At 36.9% G+C, this 26,151-nt stretch overlaps 1 protein-coding gene and 1 long non-coding RNA gene across 3 annotated transcripts in view; both read right to left on the bottom strand.

The window, feature by feature from the left end:
* Positions 1-26,151, bottom strand: part of RAD50 (RAD50 double strand break repair protein) — a 94,735-nt gene that overhangs the window by 10,991 nt on the left and 57,593 nt on the right. The window contains exons 15-22 of one of the 2 annotated variants that reach the window (XR_014838759.1): positions 22,151-22,277; positions 21,543-21,736; positions 20,351-20,461; positions 19,525-19,617; positions 19,328-19,441; positions 17,524-17,651; positions 16,309-16,379; positions 15,409-15,633 (exon numbers count right to left, since the gene is read on the bottom strand). Coding sequence is in view for 1 of the 2 variants with exons in the window: in XM_003354274.5 (XP_003354322.2) it covers positions 15,409-15,633; positions 17,524-17,651; positions 19,328-19,441; positions 19,525-19,617; positions 20,351-20,461; positions 21,543-21,736; positions 22,151-22,277 (992 nt within the window). In the remaining variant the exon portion in view is untranslated. The remainder of the gene's footprint in view (positions 1-15,408; positions 15,634-16,308; positions 16,380-17,523; positions 17,652-19,327; positions 19,442-19,524; positions 19,618-20,350; positions 20,462-21,542; positions 21,737-22,150; positions 22,278-26,151) is intronic. The other variant, XM_003354274.5, reaches the window with a different exon arrangement.
* Positions 5,093-12,670, bottom strand: LOC146405750 (uncharacterized). Its single transcript, XR_014838789.1, has 2 exons — positions 8,433-12,670; positions 5,093-7,993 (listed from the first exon to the last, which is right to left on the bottom strand). It is a non-coding gene; the product is annotated as an uncharacterized LOC146405750 (long non-coding RNA).

The raw sequence follows: 26,151 nt of genomic DNA, 5'->3' as shown, positions 1-26,151 counted from the left end.
CATTAAATTTCAAATAAAATCCAAATAAAAGATTAAAAATAAATGAGACTATTAAAACATTTTTATAATCTTAGGATTGGAAAAGTCCTTCTAAATTGAGAAGTTATAGGTATAAAGACTAAAGATTTGCTTACCTAAAAATTCAGTCACAGTTAACAACATCAAGTTAAAGGTCAAATGACAGACTGGGAATAATTACTTGCAATGTGTGTTAAAGGATTAACATCCAGAATCTATTATGAAAAAGTGGTACAAATCACTTAGAAAAGCAGATTTGTCCTTGCCAATTAAATAGGGAAATTAAAGTGAGAATGATTTGGTGCAACAGATTGTCAAAAATTTAAAAAGCTGATAATATGAAATGCAGACCTAAAGAAATGGGTACTTTGATAACAATACTGGTAGAAACATATATTTTGTGTTTCTGAAGGGCGATGTGGCACCAACAATTTAATAATGTACATACCCTCTGACCCAGTTACTCTATTTCTAAGAAGCTATCTTTCTGGTATATCTGCACAAGTGTGCAAAGACATACACTGCAGAATTATCTGTAGCAGCAAGCATTTAAGAGTTTCCTAATATGTCCACCAGTAGTTAAATAAAGTAGGTAACATCCATTTTATAGAAACACTATGCAGCCATTAAAAGTAATGAGATACACGGAGCTCCCTGGTAGCCTAGTGGTTAAGGATTCAGTGTTGCCACTGCTGTGGTTTGGGTTTGAACCTGGCCCAGGAACTTCCGCATGGTACAAGTGCAGCCAAAAAACAAAAACCCAACATACTTACTTTTTAAAAATGACGCATTTACATATGTGAACATGATTTCCTCACATAGTAAAGTGTAAAAGAAAAAGCCCTACTGTGTGACAGTATTCACATAAAGCCAAAAAAAGATACATAGTGTACATATATGCAAAAGCACTGCCAAGGAAATGAAAACATGCCACCAATGTAGTAATACTTAAGTGCAGAATAAACGTCAGACACTGGCATGGAAATGAACCTAAGTCCCAATTTGAATCCTGTTCTGTGATCTGCAGAAATAAAGGAGTAGAGAAGTATAGATATCTGTAACACAAGCCTAAATGAGTTACGTGGTATGAGATATTATGGTGTACAAAGGGAAAAAAATTACATCTGTTTGGGAAGGGCTTCATGAAGGTAATGTTCAAAAGGACAAGAAACATCACAGTAAAATACAAGGTGTCTTAAAGGATTTAAATAGTTCAGTTTGGTTAGAACATGTTGAGTACTGAGAGGAGAAATGGAAAAGGCCATGTGTGTAGTCTTTCCTAAAATTAGAAGAGAACACCTACCACCAGCTTTAAGAAAATTAACCTGGTAGAAGGATAACCGGAGTGAGAGGAATAATGGAGGGAAGACTACCACAGCTATACAGATAAGAGTTAAGGCGAGTCTGACTCAGGTGTGGGCTGTGGAAGAAAAGCAGCTCTGAATGAGTATGCCGCACAAACCGTGTGGGAGCCGACTACTGACTGAAATATACATACCCGAAGATTAATTTACTACATTTTTTATAGGTCATTAACATTTAAGAATGATGTTGAAGGTCTGTGGCCTCTAGTAAACTAAACTATCATTCTGCTGATGCAAAATGTAAATTTCATGGGCTGGAATCTATTGTGGGCTAGTTGCATCAAGCCCCACCATGTGCCTGGAGTTTGCATGTCACTCAGCTAAATGCATACAATACTAACGCATATGAAGTGTATGTTTTGTGAAAACTGATTCCCAAAAGAGAGTGAAAGGTCTAAGAGCTAAGAAAAGTGATTTATAAATCAGTCTTATATTTAAATACCTTTCAGAATCTGAAAGATTTCCTTAAAAACTTCAGTCACAGTCTATATTGCATTTGATGAGGACAAATGATGGTTTTAGTGGTATATTTATAATTGCGGTGATCCACGAAAGCCTTAGGATGTGATCCTCGCAAATGACAAGGGCCTTACATATTAACTGTTTGAAAGGAGGCACGGTGAGGCCCAAAGACAAAAAGACATTTATCAGTGAAACTGTTTCTTATGATACTATAACGGTAGTTACATGTCATTAAACATTTGTGCAAACCCATAGAATGTACACCACCACAAGTGAACTATAATGTGAATTACAGATTTGGGGTGAGTAGGATGTGGGAATGCAGGTTCGTCAAACGTACCACTCTGGTAAGGGGTGCCGACAGTGAGGGAGGCTGTGGTTGGGTCGAGGGGAGCAGAGGTATATGGGAAATCTCTGTACTTTCTGCCCAATTTTACTGTGAATCAAAAACTGCTTTAAAAAATAGTCTATTAAAAAACGAGAGGGCTATCTGCTAGTGTAGAGTGCAATGCTATTTTCATCCACGTCCCCCTTCCTTCTTCACGTGGACACCTCCTTTGAACGCTGTATGGTACCATCCTTTAGCCTCTCTTTGCACTACAGCTTCTGCCCCAGCAACTTCTATGTGACTTTCCTTTTTGTTCTATGCTGTCCAACTGCTTCCACACTTGGATCTTTAATAAAAAGCTTCTGTAAGCCTCCGAATTAGCTACTTTCTAAGTATATTTGGATTCTAGCTTGATATCACAAATGAAGCATATCAGCACTCCCCAGAACAGGGTTTCTGCTGCTACACTGCTCTGAGGCCACATTTTTTTTTTTTTTTTTTGGTCTTTTCTTGGGCTGCTCCTGCGGCATATGGAGGTTCCCAGGCTAGGGGTCAAATCGGAGCTGTAGCCACTGGCCGACGCCAGAGCCACAGCAACGGGGGATCCAAGCTGCGTCTGTGACCTGCACCACAGCTCACGGCAATGCCAGATCCTTAACCCACTGAACAAGGGCAGGGATCGAACCTGCAACATCATGGTTCTTAGGCAGATTCATTAACCACTGCGCCACGACGGGAACTCCGGAGGCCACTTTTAAAATCATCTCAGGACTTGGTAGAGAACTGAATGCCTGAAGTGGAGTCATTAGAAAGCAGGTAGACCAAAACCTCACTTGGCGGGAAAAGAATTTTCCAGCTCTTACTTCTTTCATATTTAAATCATTTCGAGGATTCAAGCTACTGAGGAAGTTTAGTTACTATTTTGCAAAATTTGAACTGATGCTTAAAATTAGAAGCACACATAAAATGGCAAATCTTTTTTTTTGGGGGGGGGGGACAAACTCAAGGCATGGAGAAGTTCCCAGGCCAGGGATCAAACTTGTGTCACAGCAGTGATCCAAGCCACAGCTATGACAACACTGGATCCTTTAACAACTAGGCCACCAGTGAACTCCTGAACAATGGCAAATCTTGAACTGGATTTCCCCATGTCTCAAGCTATTTCAGTGAATAAAATAATAATTAAAAGAGCCAAATACCTATGTGCCTTCCTAATTAAAAAATTAGTTCAAAAGGAGGATAAAAACTATTAAGTTCATGAAGATTATCCAAGCTGGAAAAAGCATTAGAAAAGATCGTATGTACAAAAGGCATTTTCCAACAGTATTATCCTCATCCTTATATATAAAATTGTACCAAACTATGAGGTACATAAGTCATCAGAAAATTGGCTAAGACCAGTTTTATTATTCATTATTATATTGGATACTCCTTCCTACTGCCCTGGTAGTTACAACCCTGAGAATTTCCTGTCTTCCTACATTTAGGTCAGTGGAAGCCCTCTAGTATAAGGGAAATGGTATGATGAGTATCACGCTCCAAACTAATAGTGATTTGCATTACTCAGCACAATTTCAAAATCCCTAATTTGCCAAGTCCGAGTTGCACATTTAAAAGAAAAAAGTCCTCTTTTCCTAGATAAAACCTTTAAGACGATTAAACTAATTTCCTGAAACCCTGAAAACTTTTAAACTGCTGTAATTTCCTTTAGCCAGCCTCCTAAATTTTAGCTTTTAAAGTTCAGACAATGAGTCAACCACTACTGCTATAGTGAGTTGATAAATATTTGGTTTAAAAACACTGCAAGTGACTATGAAATGCCACTAGCTATCATTGGTTTCTGTAACCCACCTGCTTTGATACTACAGGGGCTGCTGATATCAAACTACTGTATCCAAGGTAAGAATGAGAATGGTGGCCACAAGCTGAGTCTTGGATAAAACCCTCATCCCCAAGCTCTCCTTGATTTTAAGAGACCAGGCTCTGAACAGACTCAAAGGAAGTTGGCTGCCTTGGATGCAAAAGTATAAAAGTTCTGTTTCCATTGAATCTCAGGGGAAATACAACTTAAGATGCAAAATTCCACGTTTGGAGAAAAACGACAGTGGGACATTCTGAGGGTAGGATAAAACACTGTACTTTGAATGATATATTCCAAAAATCACTTAATTGTAATTGACGTCTTTTATAAAGGCATGGATAAGGGCTAATAAATTCTAAATAATGGATGTCTTCCCTCTTCATATCGAGTATAAGTGTCTCTGGCCACTGGCAATGCTTATTATCAGTGATGGTTTCAGATGATTACTAATAACAGATGGTAATCAGCTTTTCTTGAAAATGCACTGCTGATTTCCTGTGTTACCTAAAATAGATGAATGCAAAAATTACACTGACTGCATGCTTCTTCTAAGAGATGAAACACTGAGGGAAATTTTGGACCTTTTCTTCTAGGTGAAAAGGCAAATTTAAGGATCACGGTATAAACCTTAAGATTTGCTAGCACAAGCCCACAAACACTCAATTTTGGGGAAATCTGTACCACTTCTTGCCTTCTCATTTAAAAGAATCCATCTGATTACCAGATAACAGAACTCAGTAAACAGCCTGGTCTTATTCCTCAGGCAAGCCTTAACTGCTGGAAAGCACCCCTGTGCCTCCCCACACCCACAAGCTCCTGACTGGCCCCATCAATCTCCCTCACATGCACTCACTCTGCTCAGTGTGATGCCCCTGTGATTGTACCACTTTTCTCTACTGAAATGCCCTTCCTTCAATATTCAAGGCCCAAGTCAAGTATAGACTGTGGAGCTACCATGGTCTCCGTTTTGGAACTGTTACCACTTTGCAGGAGGGACAGGGTATGATATTTCTGTCTTCCCAGAGTCCTTCAAGAGAGGATAGAACAGGGATTGTTTAGTTTTGTTTTTTGGCCTCACCTATTGCATGCAGAAGTCCCTGGGCTAGGGATCAAACCCATGTCACAGTAGTAACAATGCTGAATCCTTAACCATTAGGTCACCAGGCAACTCTAAAACAGGGATTTTTGAATGAACAGATGCCTTATTGAGGGAATTCCTCTTGTTCCTGCTGCCAATGGCTCTTAGAGTATGGGGGTAGCTGGTGGGCTCCTGGGTATAATTTTGTATTCAGTTAACCCACATGAAACCCCAGGTCTGCAGGCCAATGTACTGAGAAGAGGTGCCACCTTGTAGCAGAGTATGTGCAAATAAAATTTAAGACAAAACCAACCTACCTACCTAAGCTGGCCGCTCAGTCACCTTTAGTTAGCACCCCATTTTTCTCCTCTTCACAGCAGAGCTCTTAAAAGAATTCTCTCTACTCACTGTCTCCATTTCACCCATTTTCTCCTTATCCAAATCTAGGGCTTTGGTTCCAACTGTGCCACTGAGATTGCTCCCCAAAGTCATGATCATCTGCCACTTTATCAAATTCAAGGGTCACTTCTTAGTCTTCATGTCATTTGACCTCTCGGTAACATTAGATTCCTGAAATACTTCCTTCACGTGGTTTTCCAGATACCCTATCTTTAAGGTTTTTCTCCTACTTCATCAGCTACCACTTCACTGGATTTGTAAACATCTGAGTCTTGGGACTCACTCCTTCTCTATCGACAGTTATTCCATATGTAATCTCACTCCATGGCTATATGTACTACATATATACATTCCCAAATGTATATACCTTTCTCCTAAACTCTAGATTATACATCCAACTTCCTGCCTGACATCTCTACTCAGAGGTCTATAGGCACCTCAAACTTCATCTGTTCAAATCAGAATTCTAGATTTTCCACTCAATCCTGCCCATTTCAGGGAATGGCAATTTGCTTCCCCAACATCCTGTTGCTCAATTTAAAATATGTAGGATCAATCTTTGATTCTTTTCCTTTCCCTTTCCAACATTCAATTCAGAAGCAAGGCCTGTCAACTCTATCTCCAAAACAAAAATCAAGTCCATCTACTTCTCTCCCTTCTACTGCTATCACCTATTCAGTCTATCACTCTCTGCCGGGTGCCCCTATAACCCATTCTCCACACAGCAACCAGTGTGATTTCTTTAAACCATGACTCAGATCATATTACCTCTCTCCTTCAAACCCTCCAGTGTCTTTCAATCCCACTTAGAATAAAATCAAACTGTTTACCAAGGCTCCAAGGCATGGCACAGTGTGGGAGCCATCTCTCTCTGACCTTATCCCCCTGCTCACGATACCCCAGCTGGGCCTGCCTTCTTCCTGTTCCTTGAACATTCATGTTCTACTGGTCTTGGGGCCTCTGTATCAGATATTCTATCTAGAATGCTTGTATCTCAGCCTTCTGCGTATCTTGCTTCCCCTCATCAAGCAGGTCCCAGCTTAAATGTCACATTCTGATGAGATCGGGTGCATTCAGGGTGGTATGGCCGTAGACTTAAATGTCACATTCTGAAAAAAGATCCTGTCTTAGAAAAGGGCTAAAGAAGCCCCTCAATTATTCCCACCACCATAGTTAATTTTCATTGTTTATGAATTTCTTAATTTTCTATTTCTTCATCCCTGTATACTTAATATATAATATCTAGAACAATATCAATATAAGCACTCAAATCTTAATTGAACAAAATCCTAATATACATGACAATATATATTATGCACATACATACATACTTACTTCACTGAGGAGGTATAAAATATACTAAAATATATTGTGGCTATTGTGGCTCTAAATCAGCAAGTATGAGTTAAGTAACAGTTAAGAAAACATTCTCATATAAATTTTAGTTATTTAAAGATTAAGGAAAGCAAAGGAGTACATGGTAGCAGCACAGTATAGTAGGAATAGAAAGGCCTCAGTTCTGAGATTTAATTTATCTCTACTATTTAGCTGGGTAATCTTGGACAGTCTACTTAACCTCTCTGATAAATACTTGCCCTTTACAGGGTAGATGCAAGAATTCAATTAGATTATGGCTAACACATATAAGTATTAAATTAATATTAGTATCTCTTCTGCAGAGCCAGAACTTGAGAAATTTAGTCTTAAAGCATTTTTAAAATATTTGTTTTGCTTTTTAGGGCCACAGCTGTGGCATATGGAAGTTCCCAGGGGAGGGGTCGAGTCGTAGCTGTAGCTGCAGGCCTACACCACAGCCACTGCAATGTGGGATCTGAGCTGTGTTTGCAACGTACACCAAAGCTCATGGTAACGCCAGATCCTTCACCCACTGAGGGGGGCCAGGGATTAAACCTGTATCCTCGTGGATACTAGTTGGGTTCGTTTCCACTGAGCCACAATGGGAACTCTCTTAAAGCATGTTTAAAGAGAAACAATGGAAACCTGCATTTTCTTGGTAAAGTTAAATTCCTTACTGCTCTTAAGAAATAAAGATTTAATAATACACGTTGAAGAATGAAACATGACAAAAGTTTCTCTTTTAACTTGACTCTATATTGAATGCTATAAAAGACTTAAAAAAAAGATTTCCCTTTTATAGATAAGGAAAGTGAAGCTTGGGGCACTTGAATAATTTGCTACATGTCAACAGATTCAGATTCAGGTTATCCCTAGAGACAACACTTTTAATCACATATTATGGATTTTTGGGGCCTCAAAAAAGTAAAATTTATCAACTTTTACACACATTTCCTGCTTTTTAAAAGATTTAATTTTTTTTTCTTTGTCTTTTTGCAATTTCTTGGGCTGCTCCCGCAGCATATGGAGGTTCCCAGGCTAGGGGTTGAATCGGAGCTGTAGCTGCTGGCCTACACCAGAGCCACAGCAATGTGGGATCCGAGCCGCATGTGCAACCTGCACCACAGCTCACGGCAACGCCAGATCCTTAACCCAATGAGCAAGGCCAGGGATCAAACCGGCAACCTCATGGTTCCTAGTCGGATTCGTTAACCACTGAGCCACCACGGGAACTCCAAAAGATTTAGTTTAATTTTTTATCAAAACCAAGTTAAGTTATCCTGCTTTATAGTGTAAATTTTTACTGATAAAAGACAGTTCTGTGTCTTCAAATAAACTTGCCAGTAAGGACTGGGTCACCTATTCCTTAGTACTCAACAAACGTTTGGTAAGTTTACTGCATATGCAGCCTCAGCTATTAAGAACTCAAAAAACTAAAAGCCCGGAGTTCCCATTTGGCTCACCAGTAATGAACTTGACTAGCATCCATGAAGATGCAGGTTTGATCCCTGGCTTTACTCAGTGGGTTAAGGATCCAGTGTTGCCGTGAGCTGTGGTGTAGGTCACAGACATGGCTCAGATCTGGGTTTGCTGTGGCTGTGGCTAGCAGCTGCAACTCTGATTCGATCCCTAGCCTGGGAACTTTCGTACACTGCAGGTGGGGCCCTAAAAATAAATAAATAAAAAGGCTAAAAGCTTTCTTGGGGAGTTCCCGTCGTGGCACAGCAGAAACAGATCCAACTAGGAACCATGAGGTTGTGGGTTCGATCCCTGGCCTCGCTCAGTGGGTTAAAGATTTGGCATTGCTGTGAGCTGTGGTATAGGTTGTAGATGTGGCTCGGATCCCACATTTCTAAGGCTGTGGCGTAGGCTGTAGCTCCAATTCAATTCCTAGCCTGGGAACCTCCATATGTTGTGGGTGCAGCCCTAAATAGCAAGGGGGAAAAAAAAAAAAAAGAAAAAAAAAAAGGCTAAAAGCTTTCTAAAGGCATATATGAGGGAGCAGGAAAGAGTAAAAAGAATTATGGAATTTTATTTTTTAAAAAGGCCAGTGGCTGCAGCCCCAATTCAATCCCAGACCTGGGACTTTCCATGTGCAGGAAGTGTAGCCCTAAGAAAGAAAGAAAAAGAAAAAAAGCAAAATTAATTAACTAATTATAAAAAGACATGTTGTCTATATATAGTCTACCAGGCAAGGATTCTTTATTAACGTCTTGTTTGGGCTCTTATTTCAAAACATTAAATTTCAACAATTTAAACTGTTGGATCTAAAAATCTAGGAGAGATTTCAATATTCAAAGAGGTTAAAAAACAAAAGTTCCTACTTGGTACAGGCATACATTTCCATGAGCCTTTCTGGACCCAAGGGGCATTATAATGCTAACCTATTCATTCAGAGTGAAAGACAGAAGACATATCCCTCCAAAAGTCATTTCAGAAGTCAAACTTAATCTAACAAAAGTCTTATTTACTTATTTCTTTAGTCATTTTAGGGCCACACGTACAGCATATTGAAGTTCCCAGGCTAGGGGTTGAATCAGAGCTGCAGCAGCCAGCTTAAACCACAGCTACAGCAACGTGGGATCCGAGCCACGTCTGCAACCTACACCACAGCTCATGGCAACATCAGATCCTTAACCCACTGAGCGAGGTCAGGGATCAAACTCGTGTCATCATGGTACTAGTTGGATTCATTACCACTGAGCCACAACAGGAACTCTCCAACAAAAACCTTATTAGTACTTATTTTAAAAAATGACTAACATAATTGGCTCACTGAGTTTTCACTTACCTTTTAAAAGACTATGTGCTTCCTCAAACTTGTACATGCCAGAGCTATGGCTAGGAGATAGATTTGTTATCATTAACTAAAAGAATCCTCACACTGAAAAGTAAGGGGTCTTCCTGTTCTCCTCAGCCTTGTGGTCTGAATGCCACTTCCTGAGGCTGGTCTGGTTCACTATGCTCTTTGCAGAAGAAACCTTAAAAGAGAAGAGACCCTGTCTGTGGAGTTCTCTTAGCATTGAGAAGATTTCCCCTTTTAGAAAACAACAATAAACAAAATCTGAGATAAGTGATAATTTCCCTGCTACAAATACCTAGACAGTTGTATAACAAAAATTACTTTATATTAGGAGTTCCCTTGTGGTGCAGTAGGTTAAGGATCTGGCATTGTCACTGCAGTGGCTCAGGTCACTGCTGTGGCATAGGTTTGATCCCTAGCATGGGAACTTCCACATGCTGTGGGCATGGCCAGAATATTATTTTATATTATAGTTGAGTTCACAAGAAAGAAAAGCAAATCCTTACATGGTGGAAACAAAGATGGAACTAAAAACCAGAATGGTCAATGCGTGATGATACTACAGATTTACTTGGTTATTCCTTTCATAAGCTAGGATTAGGTATTATCTATCACCCAGGACACAGGACGAAGTAGGGCCCAAATGAGGCAGAGAGAAGTGACTCCCAACATAAAGACCAAGACTCTTGAAGAGCTATACCAATTACCCTGAATCGAAGAGTGGAAAATTAATAAGTTGAGAGTTCAAAGTCTGAGGCAAATGCCTTACATGGATTTAAGGTTCACTGTTACACCACCAATGTAGTTTAGGAACTCCCCAACTGAAAAACTATCAGGCCAGTGTTATCGTTGGAGTGCTTAGCAGATACAAAACTAAAATCTCTGTGTGGAAGGACATCCACACAAAAAGGTCATGAGGGTGCTTCACAGATAAAACAGCACTACAAGAAGAGTTTACAATTAAACACTACATGAAACCAAAAAAATACTTCGCTAGGCTAGAATCAGCACACAAAATAGCAGAAATAATTTCCTAAAAATATGAAATGAAACAATGGCTTTATGAATGAAAATATAAAATATGTATATTTAAAGACATAAAAGAAGGAAACAAAATACTATGGAGAAATACACTATGAAAAAAGAACAAGAATTTCTGAAAATGAAAAAATAGAACTTGGAGAAATTACAAAGACAGTCTCTTGAGCAAGTGGTGCTGGCGAAACACAACAGTTGCATATAAATCAATGAAACTAGAACACACCTTCACACCATGCACAAAGATGAACTCAAAATGGCTTAAAGACTTAAACATAAAACATGACACCATAAAACCTGTAGAAGAGAACACAGGCAAAACATTATCTGTACACATGTTTTCTTAGATGAGTCTCCTAAGGCAACAGTAATAAAAACAAAAATAAACAGATGGGACTCAATCAAACTTACAAGCTTCTGTATAGCAGAGGACACTTAAAAAAAAAAAAAGGCAACTTATGGAATGGGAGAAAATCTACAAACAATGCAACTGACAAGGGCTTAATCTCCAAAATATACAAACAACTCACACAACTCAACAATAACAAAAAAAAAACAACTCAATCAAAAACTGTCTGGAAGACCTAAAGAGACATTTCTCCAAAGAAGACAAAGGGATGGCCAGTAGACACATGAAAAGATGCTCAACATCACTATTTACCAGAGAAATGCAAATCAAAAATACAATGAGGTATCACCTCACACTGGTCAGAATGGCCATCATTAAGAAGTCCACAAATAACAAATGTTGGAGAGGGCATGGAGAAAAGGGAACCAACCCTCCAACACTGTTGGTGGGAATGTCAATTGTACAACCACTATGGAAAACAGTATGAGGTTCCTCAAAAAACTAAAACAGAACTTCCACATGATCCAGCAATCCCACTCCCGGGCACCTATCCAGATAAAATCATAATTCAAAAATATATATGCACTCCAATGTTCCTTACAGCACTATTTACAATAGCCAAGACAGGGAAGCAACCTAAATGTCCAATGACAGATGAATGGATTAAGAAGATGTGGCACATATATACAATGGAATATTACTGAGCCATAAAAAGAATGAAATAATGCCATTGGGGCAACATGGATGCAACTAGAGATATTCATACTAAGTGAAATCAAAGAGAAAGACAAATACCACATGATATCATTTACATGAAGAATCTAAAATATGACAGAAATGAACCTATATACAAAACAGAAATAGACTCAGAGAGAGAATACACTTGTGGTTGCTAAAGGGAAGGAGAGGGAATGGGATGGACTGGGAGCACGGGATTAGTAGACACAAACTATTATATTTTAGAATGGATAAGCAATCAGGTCCTACTGTATAGCACAGGGAACTGTATCCAATCTCTTGGGATATACCATGATGGAAGATAATATGAGAAAAAAAATGTATATAGATTTATGACTGTACAGAAAAAAAATGTACATAAATGTATGTCACTTTGCTGTACAGTAGAAACATTGTAAATCAACTATAATAAAAAATAAATATTTAAAAACTGGCAGTATAAGCAGCAGCTAAAGAATCTGTACAATGAAAGATATTTATGGGGAAGTTACCCAGTGTATTACCAATATATGCAAGAAGGGTTAAGCAATGTGGAGGAAAGAAATGAGAAGGTTTATTTATGGCCAATGAGAAATGAAGGAGGGGAGAACAGCATGAAATGGAGAAAGGATAATATTTGAAGAGATAATACATGAGAATTTTCCAAAATTGATGAAAGCTATCAATCCTCAAATCAATAAGCATAGTTCTTGAACAGAAGTAAAAGCAAACCTACATCTAGATGCACTCTTTAAAAAATGCAGAATAGGAATTCCTTAGTGGCTCAGTAGGTTAAGGATCTGGTGTTGTCACTGCTGCAAGCATGAGTTTGATCCCTGGCCCGGGAATTTCCACATGAAGCAAGCATAGCCAAAAAAAAAAAAAAAAAAAAAAAAATACGCAGGATAATAAAGACAAAGGAAAAATCTTAAAGGAATCAGAGGAAAAAAGGTAAATTACCTCCTAAAGGAATAATGAGAATTTTCTCAACAGTAACCACAGAAGATAAGAAAAAAAATGGAATATTTTCAAAATACTAAAAGAAAAAACAAACCTGTCAATCTAGAACTCTATGCTCAGATAAAGTATCAAGATTGAAAGCAAAGACTGAAAGATAATTTACTACAAATAATCCTTCACTGAAAAAAAAACTATTAAAAGACATATTTCGGAAAAAAAAAAAAAAAGGAGTTCCCATCGTGGCACAGCTGAAACAAATCCGATTAGGAACTATGAGGTTGTGGGTTCGATCCCTGGTCTTGCTCAGTGGGTTAACGATCCAGCATTGCCGTAAGCCGTGGTGTAGGTCGCAGACTCGGCTCGGATCTGGCATTGCTGTGGCTGTGGCATAGGCTGGCAGCAACAGCTCCGACTAGACGCCTAGCCTGGGAACCTCCATATGCCATGGGTTCAGCTCTAAAAAAGACAAAAAAGACCAAAAAAAAAAAAAAAAAAAAAAAGAGAGAGAGAGAGAGAGAGAGGGAGAGAGAGAAACTGTACCTCAAAAGGAATGAGTGGAACTTATAAGAAATTGGTAAACATGAGGGTTTATATTCAAATAAGCACTATGAAACCACGACAATTATTACTAGTCTGGGATGATATAAAAACAAGGTAAAATGAAAATACTAGACAATAGAAACACTGCAGACAGGAGAAATTAATTAGCATTCAGAAAGAAGATAAAGCAAATCACATCAGAGCCATGGTTCTTAAATTTTGCTGTGCATCAAAATCACCTGAAGACTTATTAAAACACAGACTGCTGGGTCTTTTCCCTAACATTTCTGACCTAACAGATCTGGAGTGGAGACTTGGAATTTGAATTTCTAACAAATTCCAATATGATGCAAATAATGCTCCTCCAGAACCGCTTTGGGAACCAATGCATTTGATTTTTAGCTCAAAATATGCATGTTAAAAAATTAAAGGTAAACACCCAAATAACTAATGTATTATGTATCATTTACAACCCAATGAAGAGAAAAAGGAAGAATAAAGAAAAATAATCCCATAAAGGTCAGGGAAACAGAGAAAAAAGATATAAATAAATACCACTAAGTAATCAATTATAATGAATTAAGTGAATGGATTAAATTCACTAGTTAAAAGACAAAGATGGGCACAGTGAATAAAAACCCAAATTCTCCTATACAAGGTGGCAGTAATTAAGACAGTCTTGGTAATGGCACAGAGACAGACAAAGTGACAAATGAAACAGAATATAAAACCTAGAATCAAGCCATAAACACATGGAATTCAGATATCCGACACACAGATCATTAAGAAAAGGACAGACTACTCAATAGAGTCAGGATGACTGGTATCTCTCAGAGAAAAAGTGAAATTGGATTCCTACTTCATACTGAACATAAAATTCAATTTAAAATCAAATACTTAAATGCATTTGAATGTGAAAAGCAAAACTTCAAGACTTTTAGAAGAAATTATAGGAACAGTGAAGAATTTTTTGAGACACAAAAGAGCTAACCATAGAGGAAAGATTGGTAAATTCAACTTCCTTAAAATAAAACCTGTGTATTAAAAAACTATAAGAATGTAAGATAAATATAAAAAGCTTGAGAAGGTATTTATAACACATATAACTGAAAAAGAATTAAAATGCAGAAGAGATACAGAACACCTGCAAATCAGTAAGACTACCAATAATACATTAAAAATGAGTAGAACATAAACATTTCAAAGAAGAGATAACATGCTCAAACATAAAAAGATGTTTAGTATCATTAGAAATCAAGGGACTGCAAATGAAGATCACAATGATTTACCATTTAAAATCCATTAGATTGACCAAAATTAAGAAACAGACAAAATCAATCAGAGGATGTATCAAAGAAAACCCTTAGATTCTGCCAGTGGTAAAAAACTAGTAGTTGTAAAACTAGTAGTTGTAAAACTACTTTGGAAAACAACATTATTTTGTAAAACTGAGCATACCCTGCAACCCAGCAATTTTATTTCCACCTATACTCTAGAGAATCTCTTATACCTTTGTTCCAGAAAACATGAAAAGACTGTTGGCAGAAGCAAGGGTTATATTAGTAAAGACCTGGAAACAAGCCAAGTGTCCATTTACTAGAAAATGGCATATGGCATATTTCCACAGTAGAATTCTATACATCAGTGAAAATGCATGAGCCACAGCTATAAGCAACATGAGTAAATAAAAACAAGATAAACAAAAAGGCAAATTCTAGAAGAGTATACAGAATATGATACCATTTTTTAAAAAGCTCAAAAAATATACACATGATAAAATTATTTTTTTATAAAGCAGAGAAAGCAAAAAAAATCTATGTCAGTGGTTACAGGGAGTAGGGGTGATAAATGGGTGAGATAAGGAGGAGCATACAAGAGGATGGCAATTAGTGATAATGGCAGAGTTCTTGGATTGGGTGTGGGGGGTGGGATCATGAGTGCTCCTTAATATTAATATGCTTTATAACTTCATAATTTAAGTAAGCGTGTGTGTGTGCATACAAATACATACATGTATTTTTCCATTCCTTGGTAGTATGAAATACATTTAAGTAGTAAAAAGGTAGAAAAGAAGATTAAATTATGCTAGTTGATATTGACTGCAATGGGAACCAAATCCCTAGGCCAATACTTACTGGTCAAGGGTCTTATAATAAATGTCTAGATCCTTGTTCACAAGCTCTGTTGTTCTCATAACAATCAGCATTTCCCTATACTTTTCATCAGCATCCCGAAATTGAGGTTCTCGAAGTTCTTTCTTAAAGTGAATAATTTCTTCCTCATAACCTTTCTGTCGCCCTATTGCCAAACTGTGATTTCTTTTTATATTTTCAATTTTTTCTTCCAAATTCTGATGTTCACTAGGAGGGAAAGTGACAGATGAGGATCATTTTTGGATTTTAGCAGCTTGAAGTGGAAAAACCAGATTTCTTCAGATAGATAAATATCATTTATCATCCTCCTTAGTAATGAGCCTATGTTAACAGTCTCTCCTTGCTTCTTACTTAAGGCTTCAGTACTAAAGAAAATTTTCTTCCTTCCAAATCTCTGAAGCATCCACATTTTTAAATGGCTGATTTTCGTGTGCTGAATGAAGGAGACTCATAACACATGAACACTAGAAAAGTTCCTGATGTTTAGACGCTAACCTAAGTAAAGTATTCTTGATGATGAGTATTACAAATTCACAAATTTCTCATTATGAGAAATGCACAATTACCAACTCTGAGAAGTTACTAATAGGTCTCATCATTTTGCTCAGAGTATGTCAGATAAAACAGAATTTTACCTCAAACTATTTATGCAGTAATATTTACTAAAAGTTTGTATTCCTCTATGAGAACAAAATTTCTCTTCCATACATATGAAAAGCATCAATATTGACCAAAAAAGAAAAATAAACTTTTCAGATAACTTGGTAGATAATATGGATTTTAATCTATGCTTTAAAAATCTTCGTTCATTTAACAATTACTTATTAAGCATTCTCTTATTTGCTAGGCACTGCTCTCAAGTTTATGGATATCCTTACACACCTGGCCTGATTATCTGTTTTGCTGACATTTCTGTTGCATCTGGTTGAAGAAGAGTAGTTGTGCCTGGCAGTCTGAATGAATGTAAAAAGTACTGTTATGTAACAATCACAGAAGGGATTATAAAAATGTCTATTTTTCATTTTAGTAGCAAGGAATAAACAGTTTCATTTAAAAACTTCTCTATAAGCTTTACTTTTCCAACTTGGCATCAAAAGGACCAACATTACAGTGTTAAACAGCTGAGGCTTGGGAGTTAGGATATCTGGGCCACATTCCTGACTTCCATTGTAATTTCCTGTTTAAAAGATGAAGAGCTCTTCTAGTTATTAAGTCTGATTTCCTTGATAGATGAAAGAGATTTAACACAGCTAAACCAAGAGAACTTGCAATAATATAGGACTAACTATTTATTAGGTTTTAATAACTAAATTTCAATTTATTATATCCTTAGAAAAACTTAAGCATTCTTTGATTCAGATTTCTTTGTAAAGTCAAGAAAAAAAAAATGAAAAATCTAAAAGGAATGGCCAAATGATTGGGAAGCCTATATATAACCAGCTGAAATGGTTCCCAAAAGTCTATTTGGCTAGTCAACCTTTTATACCAGTCAGTCTAGTGTCTTAGCATCAACCAGGTTCTACGGAATTCCTAAGGCAACTCTAAGGCAGACAAAGCAAGAATAAAATCTTTTTTGCTGTAGCAGGCATATAGCAACTGCATAAGTACCAATAAAACCGTATGAAAGAATCAGATTAATTGCAAAAGAAAAAAAAAAAACCTCTGGTTGGCACATAATTACAATTGGAACCATTTATAATGGGTCATCAATGACAAATTGCTTTGGCAGTAACTCCACTGGCAATTACAGAATGCATAAGCTCTGACCCAGAAAGGGTCCAAAGGCTATATATTCCTTATGCTTGGTGCCATTATCTCATGAAATAAGCTCACAGAAGTCTGGGAACTTGGTATTTTTAATACTGGTTATCACTGCATAGTCAATAGTATGACTATATATTATCTATTTCTTCTTCAGTAATTCAGTTTGTAAGGCCATGAAATACACTTGTATAAAAAGTGACAATCTTCCTTTAAGTCAGAAGGGACATTTAGGATGTCAGCTTAACTTCTTTTTAAAAAACATGTATTGAATATTTTTCACATTTCAATAATAAAGACCTTTCTTTGGACTAAAGACTATTTTTAAAAACATACTTTTTCATTTGTAAAACCTGCATTTGACCCATTTCCTTCAAATGCTGTTTTCTTTCTTCTTCAACCTCTTTCAGTTCTTCATTTCTTTTTCTTAAAGTAAGGTTATCCTGTAGCCACCTTTCTTGTATCTAAATGTAAATATTAAATCCATTAACAAAAATACTCAAGTTATTAACATGTACTTCAGAGTAGGCAACTGCTGACAGGTAGTCCCAAGTCTGCCTTACTTTTTTTTTCTTTGGCCATGCCCACAGCATTTGGAAGTTTTCAGGTCACGGATTGAACCTGAGCCACAGAAGTGATCTGAGCTACAGCAGCGACAATGCCAGACCCTTAACCACTAAATCTGCCTTACCTAAAAACAAGTATAACTCAGCAGAGGCAGAAGCTAGTGTGAAGGAATCTCCAAACCTGGACAAATCTAGATGGCCCATGTAAACACAAAACACAAATTTAAATGATGAGATAAAATGATATAACTAGATGTTTTAATATTTTATGCTTACACCCCACTGGATCGTCTTGCATAGGAACCTCACAATGAAGCCTACTGATGTAAAAGATCACAAGAGAGCAAGACTATTATCAAAGTCTCCCCCACAGTTTTATTTGTCTCCTAACATATGCCAAGACTGTTAGGTACTGTTAAACATGTTAGTTAAGATCTTTTTTTTTTTTTTTTTTTTTGAGAGTTTTTTTTTTTTTTTTTTTGTCTTTTGTCTTTTTGTTGTTGTTGTTGTTGCTGCTATTTCTTGGGCCGCTCCCGCGGCATATGGAGGTTCCCAGGCTAGGGGTTGAATCAGAGCTGTAGCCACCGGCCTACACCAGAGCCACAGCAACGCGGGATCCGAGCCGCATCTGCAACCTACACCACAGCTCACAGCAACGCCAGATCGTTAACCCACTGAGCAAGGGCAGGGACCGAACCCGCAACCTCATGGTTCCTAGTCGGATTCGTTAACCACTGCGCCACGACGGGAACTCCATTAGTTAAGATCTTTACCTTCAAGTTGACAATCATACATGGCAGTAAGAGGTCTCGCAAAAACAGTACGTCTATATACTTGATGTTAAATTTTCTGGCCATTGAATTGAAAGGAAAAAAATTTTAGATTCAGCTGTTCTCATGGGAGTTCTGTTGTGGCTCTGTGATAACGACCCCAACTAGTATCCATGAGAATGTGGGTTTGATCCCTGGCCTCATTCAGTGGGTTAAGGATCCACTGTTGCCATGAACTGTGGTGTAGGTTGCAGATGTAGCTTGGATCTGGTGTTGCTGTGGCTGTGGTGTAGGCCAGCAGCTATAGCTCCGATATGACCCCTAGCCTGGGAACATCCATACGCCACAGGTGCAGCCCTAAAAAGTAAAAAAAAAAAAAAAAAAAAAAATTTAAAAGAAGTGTTATTACTGTTTGCATTTCTAATCAATGCAAATATTAAAAATTTTAGGAGCTCCTGCTATGGCGCAGCAGAAATGAATCTGGCTAGGAACCTTGAGGTTGCAGGTTCAATCCCTGGTCTCGCTCAGTGGGTTAAGGATCTGGTGTTTGCTGTTAGCTGTGGTATAGGTCACAGATGCAGCTCCGATCCTGCGGTTGCTGTGGCTGTGGCGTAGGCCAGCAGCTACACCTTCGATTTGACCCCTAGCGTGGGACTCTCCATATGCTGTGGGTGTGGCCCTAAGCAGCAAAAAATAATAATAATAATAATAATAATAGTAATAATAATAATTTTTAAAAAGAGAGAAAGATAAGAATGTTATTGGTATAAGTGCCACCATAAGTCATTAACAACAGAGACCTACCTTCTGTGTATCAATATCTTGTCTCATGATTCCCATTTCCTTATTAACCTTTTCTTTGTGCGTCTCACATTCACTTAGTTGAACTATTACTTTATTAAGTTCAGTTTCTTTTTGCTACAAAAAAAGAAAATTCCTTAAGCATAGGAAATAAAAATATTAACAAGTAAATCATTTTAAACTTAATAGCTTTAAATTACCTTCTTATACTCATCTTTTCCATCTTGAATATAATTTTCAATGTCTTTCACATAACCATGAATATTTTTAACCTTCTCTTTGATATCATTTATCTGTAGAAAAATATTAAATACACACTGGTTGAGACTAGGGCATTTAAGATTTATTTCCAAGGAATATCTTACACAAAGGTAACAAAAACAGTAGGAGAGTACAGTAAGTACAGTGAAACACTGACTTAGAAGTTAGAAGCCCTGCGTTCCAGTTTCCATTACCAGCCAATTTTATCTCAAGTCAAATTTTATGATCTTCCTTTAAAATCTACTGGATTATTAAAAAACAGTCTCAATTCTCAATTTCTATTTTAGATCAAGAAGCAAAATAATTTAAGTTTAATTATTATTCTAACAAAAATGTTTAATGCCAAGATAGGTCACAAATCTGAAAATACTATTTTATCATGTTTTCTTTTCTTTTTTTTTTTTGTCTTTTGTCTTTTTAGGGCCACACCTGAAGCATATGGAGTTTCCTAGGCTAGGGGTCCAATCGGAGCTGCAGCCACCAGCCTACACCACAGCCACAGCAACATGGGATCCGAGCCGCGTCTGCAACCTACATCACAGCTCATGACAATGCCGGATCCTTAACCCACTGAGTAAGGCCAGGGATTGAACCCGTGTCCTCATGGTTGCTAGCGAGGTTCAATAACCACTGAGCCACAACAGGAACTCCATATTTTATCGTTTTTCATTTCATGTTAAATACTAGTGTCCAACATGGTGCTCTGAATATAGTAATAATTTTAATATATATTTTTGATAAGTAAATATATAAATGAAATCTTACTTTATCCTGTGCTATTTTGCTGCTTGTATTTTTTTTGTTGATTAATTCTTCTTTCTCCTGCTGGAACTTTTCCAATGTTGTTTCCAAAGGGTTTACCTGCTCTTTAGCATCCTAAAAATATAAAAAATATAAAGTCTTTTATAACAATCCATTATCCCATTTCAGGTGTTAGACTTTCTAGTCCTAATAAAGTCACTTTTCACGTACCAGTCTTTAAAAATCAACTCATTTACTCCTTCCAGCTATCCTATAAGGTACCATTATTTTCAAGTTATATTTGAGATGAGCAGAGGAATGATTTGTCCAAGGTCCCAAAAGCCAATAAATGAAAGAGCCAGGATTCAAATCCCACCTAGATCCAGATGCTACGCTACGCCACATCAGACACTGCTATGCTATACTGCGTCAGACACTGACTTGATTCTTAGTCTATGCCATGTGCTCCTAATTATATGAGCATGTGGCTTTAGGTTTAGATTTTTATGCGTTTGTAGGGGCCCACATCAGCTCTGCGTGACTGAAGAATGGTTTAATGTCAAAGAGCATTATAAGCAGTAAAATATATAAAGGTAAGGTGGTTCTACTATTTTATATCATACTCTGTGCCTCTGATATTTTGTAACCCCAAAACACTTAAGAAAGTAATGAGTAACAGATTCAGTAATATATTTAGTGCTACTGAATGTGCACAATTAGGTAAAACTAGATGAGATCACTTCCAAAACTTCAAAATTTAATTTGTTGGGTCTTAAGTTTGATTAATCTAGATGAGGGTTGCCCAATGGGCTCTATTCCATGTGTCAATTAAGTGTCTGCTCACTCTAGTGGGAAATACTTTGAGACCACATCTGGACTCAAAGAGAAAAAGTGTCTGAGAGGCAGTGTCTGCCATGGACAAAGGATTTTTGTAGATAAGACAAACCTCCCAAACAAGCAGGAATCCTTATATGGAGTTAACCAGCCATCACTTGATGACCTCCAGTGACAGGAAGTTCACTACTTAACCAGGTAGCCAGTTCCTTCTTATTATGGCTAACAGATCTTTTCTTAGAAATCTTAATATATTAATACAAGCTCTATACACCATTTTCATTTGGCCCTCACAATAACCACAGCTCCGGCAACTGCATCACTAAAGAGCATTTTACATATCTGAACTATTCTTAAAAACAAATATATATGACTTTTTAACCTTTATTTCTCTTTGTAAGGACTGAACTTCAGTAGATAATTCCACAGTCTGCTCCTCCAGTTGCTGACGGCGCTGCAAATTAGTAGATATCTGAAGTTTCTCTGACTTAAGCTCATTTGTGGTACTTTTTAGGTGTTGAATCTGTTCCTGCTGGTCCTGTATAAGCTTTCGATTCAGTTCAATCTTACTGGCAACTGTTTGAAAACATATTGATACAGTGATTAATGTAATACTATAAGCACTGTCCTTTCAGTTTTATAGGTCTGTGGCATTCACAAAGGTTGAGTTTCTTGGGTCCCACCTACTGCAACAAAAATGCCACAAGAGTCCATCCAGCCCCCCAAACCTGCTTGTCATACCCTCCTGTACACCCACAGGAGAGGCTCACAGGACAGGTATGATTGAAAAACAGTATAGCTCATCTGTTACTCATCATTCAAAATCTATCATTCAAAATTTGTTCTGCAAAGAAGGGAAACAAAGAAGAGCTGCTTTTGAGAAAAGAGACCAAACATACTGCGGACTGCAAGAAAGTTTCTCACCCACATAAACAGTTACACATATGCTGGGAATGTTGCAGTCTTTATGAGGAAAACACATGGTATTACCTGTATCTAGTTTGTGCTGTTTTTCTTGTTTTTCCTGGTTTACTTGTTGAATAGTTCTATGCAAATCTACTCCTTGGAGCTTAGCTGCTTGTTGTGCGATTTTTCTTTCAACATCTTTAAGTTCCAGCTTAAGAATAAATCAAAATTATTTGCTTTAAGAAACTTACATTATCATTATTCAAAATCTTTAAAAATTAACAGCTTTTACTTATTTTTAAAATCTAATTTGTAAATGCTCTCAAAGAATTTCAACAAATTTTAATAGGATAAAAATTAATTTTATGATGAAATTAAATTTTGTAAATAAAAGGAAGCTGACTAAAAAAAGTAAACAAGACTTTTTAAATTTTATTTTTAAAAATGTATTATAGTTGATTTACAATGTTCTATCAATTTCTGCTGTACAGCAAAGTGACCCAGTTATACATAAATATACATTCTTATTCTCATATTATCATCCAGCATGTTCCATCACAAATGACTGGATATAGTTCCCTGTGCTACACAGCAGGACCTCATTGCTTATCCAGTCCAAATGCAATAGTTTCCAACTATTAACCTCAAATTCTCAGTGCATCCCACTCCCTCCTTCCATCCCCTTGGCAACCATAAGTCTGTCTCCATGTCCATGAATTTGTTTCTTTTCTGTAGATAGGTTCATTTGTGCCATATATTAGATTCCACATATAAGTGATATCATATGGTATCTTTCTGAGTTACTTCACTTAGTATGAGAAACTCTAGTTTCATCCATATTGCTGCAAATGGCATTATTTTCTTTTTTATGGCTGAGTAGTATTCCATTGTGTATATGTACCATGCCTTAATCCATTCACCTGTATATGAACATTTAGGTTGTTTCCAGGTCTTGGCTATTGTGAATAGTGTTGTAATGAAGATAGAGGTGCATGTATTTTTTTGAATGAAAGTTTTGTCCCAATATATGCCTAGGAATGGGGCTGCTGGATCATATAGTAGTTCTACATTTAATTTTCTGAGTTACTTCCACACTGTTTTCCATACTGGTTGTACTAATTTACAATCCCACCAACAGTGCAGGATTTCCTTTCTCCACACCCCCTCCAACATTTGTTATTTGTGACTTATTAATGATAGCCATTCTGACTGGCTGAGGTGGTACCTCATTACAGTTTTGATTCACAATTCTCTAATAATTAGCAGTGTCAAGCATTTTTCCATGTGCCTAGTGGCCATTCCTATGTCTTCTTTAAGGAATGTCTATTTAGGTCTTCTACCCATTTTTAAATTAAGTTTTTGTTTTGGCTGTTGAGGTATAAGAGCTGTTTGTATATTTTGTAGATTAAGCCTTTGTAAGGTGCATTGTTTGCAAATATTTTCTCCCATTTCGTAGGTTGTTTTTTTGGTGATTGCCCTTGCTTGCTGTGCAAAAGTTTATAAGTTTGATTAGGTCCTATCTATTTTTATTTCTATTGCCTTGGCATAACATTTGTATGGTTGATGTCAGAGAATGTTTTGCCTATGTTCTCATCTAGGAGTTATATGGTGTCTTGCCTTACATTTAAGTCTTTAAGCTATTTTGAGTTTATTTTCTTGCGTGGTGTGAGGGTATGTTCTAGTTCCAATGATTTACATGCAGATGTCCAGTTTTCCCAGCACCACTTGCTGAAGAGACTTTTCCCCATTTATATTCTTGCCTCCTTTGTTGAAGATTAATTGACCATAGGTGTCTGAGTTTATTTCTGGGTCTCTATTCTGTTTCATTGGTCTGTATGTCTGTTTTTTCTACCAGTACCACACTGTCTTAATTACTATAGCTTTGTAGTATTGTCTGAAGTCTGGGAGAGTTATGCCTCCTGCTTTCCCCTGCTCCCCAAGATTGCTTTGGCAATTCTGGGTCTTCTAAGGTTCCATATAAATTTTTGGATTATTCTCATTCTGTGAAAAATGTCATGAGTAATTTGATGGGCACTGCATTAAACCTGTAGATTGCTTTGGGTAGTATGGCCACTTAAATTCTTCCACTCCAGGAGCATGGAATATCTTTTCATTTCTTTGAATCCTCTTTTACTTTCCTTGATTGATGTTTTATATTTCTCCGCATGTAAGGCTTTCACCTCCTTGGTCAGGTGTATTCCTAGGTATTTTTTAGGGTGTGATTTTAAAAGGTGTTGTATTTTTATATTCTTTTTCTAATATTGCATTCTAAGTATATGGAAATGCAATCAATTTCTGAATGTTAGTCTTATATCCTGCTACTTTGCTGAATTAATTGATGAGATCAAGTAGTTTTTGTGTGGAGTCCTTAGGGTTTTCTATATATAGTGTCATGTCATCTGTATACAGTGACAATTTTACCTTTTCTTCCAATCTGGATACCTTTTATTTGTTTGTCTGACTGCTGTGGCTAGGACTTCCAATACTATGTTGAATAAAAGTGGCAACAGTGGCCATCCTTGTCTTGTTCCAGATTTTAGGGGGAGGCTTTCAACTTTTCTCTATTGGGTATTATATTGGCTGTGGGTTTGAAATAGATGGTTTTTATTATGTTAAGGTATGTTCTCTCTATTCCCTCTTGGTTAAGCGTTTTTAATCATGAGTGAATGTTGGATTCTGTCAAATGCTTTTCCTCCATCTACTGAGATGACCATGTGGTTTTTAAGTTTTCTTTTGTTAATATGGTATATGACATTGAATGATTTGCATATGTTGAACCATGCCTGTGAACTTGGGATGAATCCCACTGGGTCATGGTGTATGATTTTTTTTATGTATTGGATTCAGTTGGCTAAAATTTTGCTGAGAATTTTTGCATCTCTATTCATCAGAACTTTCTTTTTTTGGTAGTATCTTTGTTATTAGGCTTTGATATTAGGGTGATGGTGGCTTCAGAGAATGTCTTTAGGATTATTCCTTCTTCAACCTTTTGGAAAAGTTTAAGAAGAATGGGTATAAGTTCTTTGTATGTTTGGTAGAATCTGCCTGTGAAGCCATCTGGTCCTAGATTTTCTATTTGTAGGGAGTATTTTTATTATATATTCAATTTCATTTCCAGTGATCAGTCTGTTCAACCATCTATTATTTCTTCTTGATTTAGTTTTGGCAAGCTCTATGTCAATTTCTTCTAGGTCATCCAATTTGTTGGCATATAATTGTTCATGGTATTTTCTTACAGTTTTTTTATATTTCTGCAGTATCTGTTGAGATTTCTTTTTCATTTCTTACTTTGAGTTCTTTCTTTCTTCTTGGTGAGGCTGGTCAGAGGTTTGTCAATTTTGTTTACCCTTTCAAAAAACCAGTTCTTAGTTTTATTGATTTTTTGTTTGTTTTCTACATTTCTATTTTATTGGTTTCCTCTCTGATCTTTATGATTGCCTTCCTTCTGCTGACTTTAGGGGTTTTTGTTCTTTCTCTGATTCTCTTAGATGGTAGGTTAGGTTGGTGATTTCAGATTTTTCTTCTTTTTTGAGGAAGGCCTGTATTGCTATGAACTTTCCTCTAGGAACTGCTTTTGTGGTGTCCCATAGATTTTGAATGGTTGTATTATCTTCATTATCATTTGTCTTAAGGTATGTTTTAATTTCCTGTTTGATTTCCTCATTGACTCATTGATTTTTCTGTAGCATGTTTAGTCTCCATGTAGTCAGTTTTTTCTCATTTCCTTTCCAGTGGTTGCTTTCTAGTTTCATGACATTGTGGTCAAAGAAGATACTTGAAATAGTTTCTATATTCTTAGATTTGTTGAGGTTAGTTTTGTGCCCCAGTATGTAGTCCATCCTTGAGAATGTTCCATGTGCACTTGAAAAGAAAGTATATTCTGATTTTTTTGGATGTAATGTCCCGAAAATGTCAATTAGGTCTAACTTTTCTACCATGTCATTTAGGATCTGTTGCCTTATTGATTTTCTGTCTAGAGGATCTGTCCAATGATTTGAGTGTGGTGTTAAAACTCTATTATTATTGTAGTCTCATCAATTTCTCATTATATGTCTGTTAGTATTTGTTGTATGTATCTGGATGCT

This window comes from Sus scrofa, chromosome 2 (genome assembly GCF_054392235.1).
Source record: "Sus scrofa isolate SSC_HxYL_T2T_F1_AM1 chromosome 2, Sscrofa_HxYL_maternal_Yorkshire_Landrace_v2.0, whole genome shotgun sequence".
NCBI classification, from domain to species: Eukaryota; Metazoa; Chordata; class Mammalia; order Artiodactyla; family Suidae; genus Sus; species Sus scrofa.
This window is presented reverse-complemented; position numbering and strand designations above follow the sequence as displayed.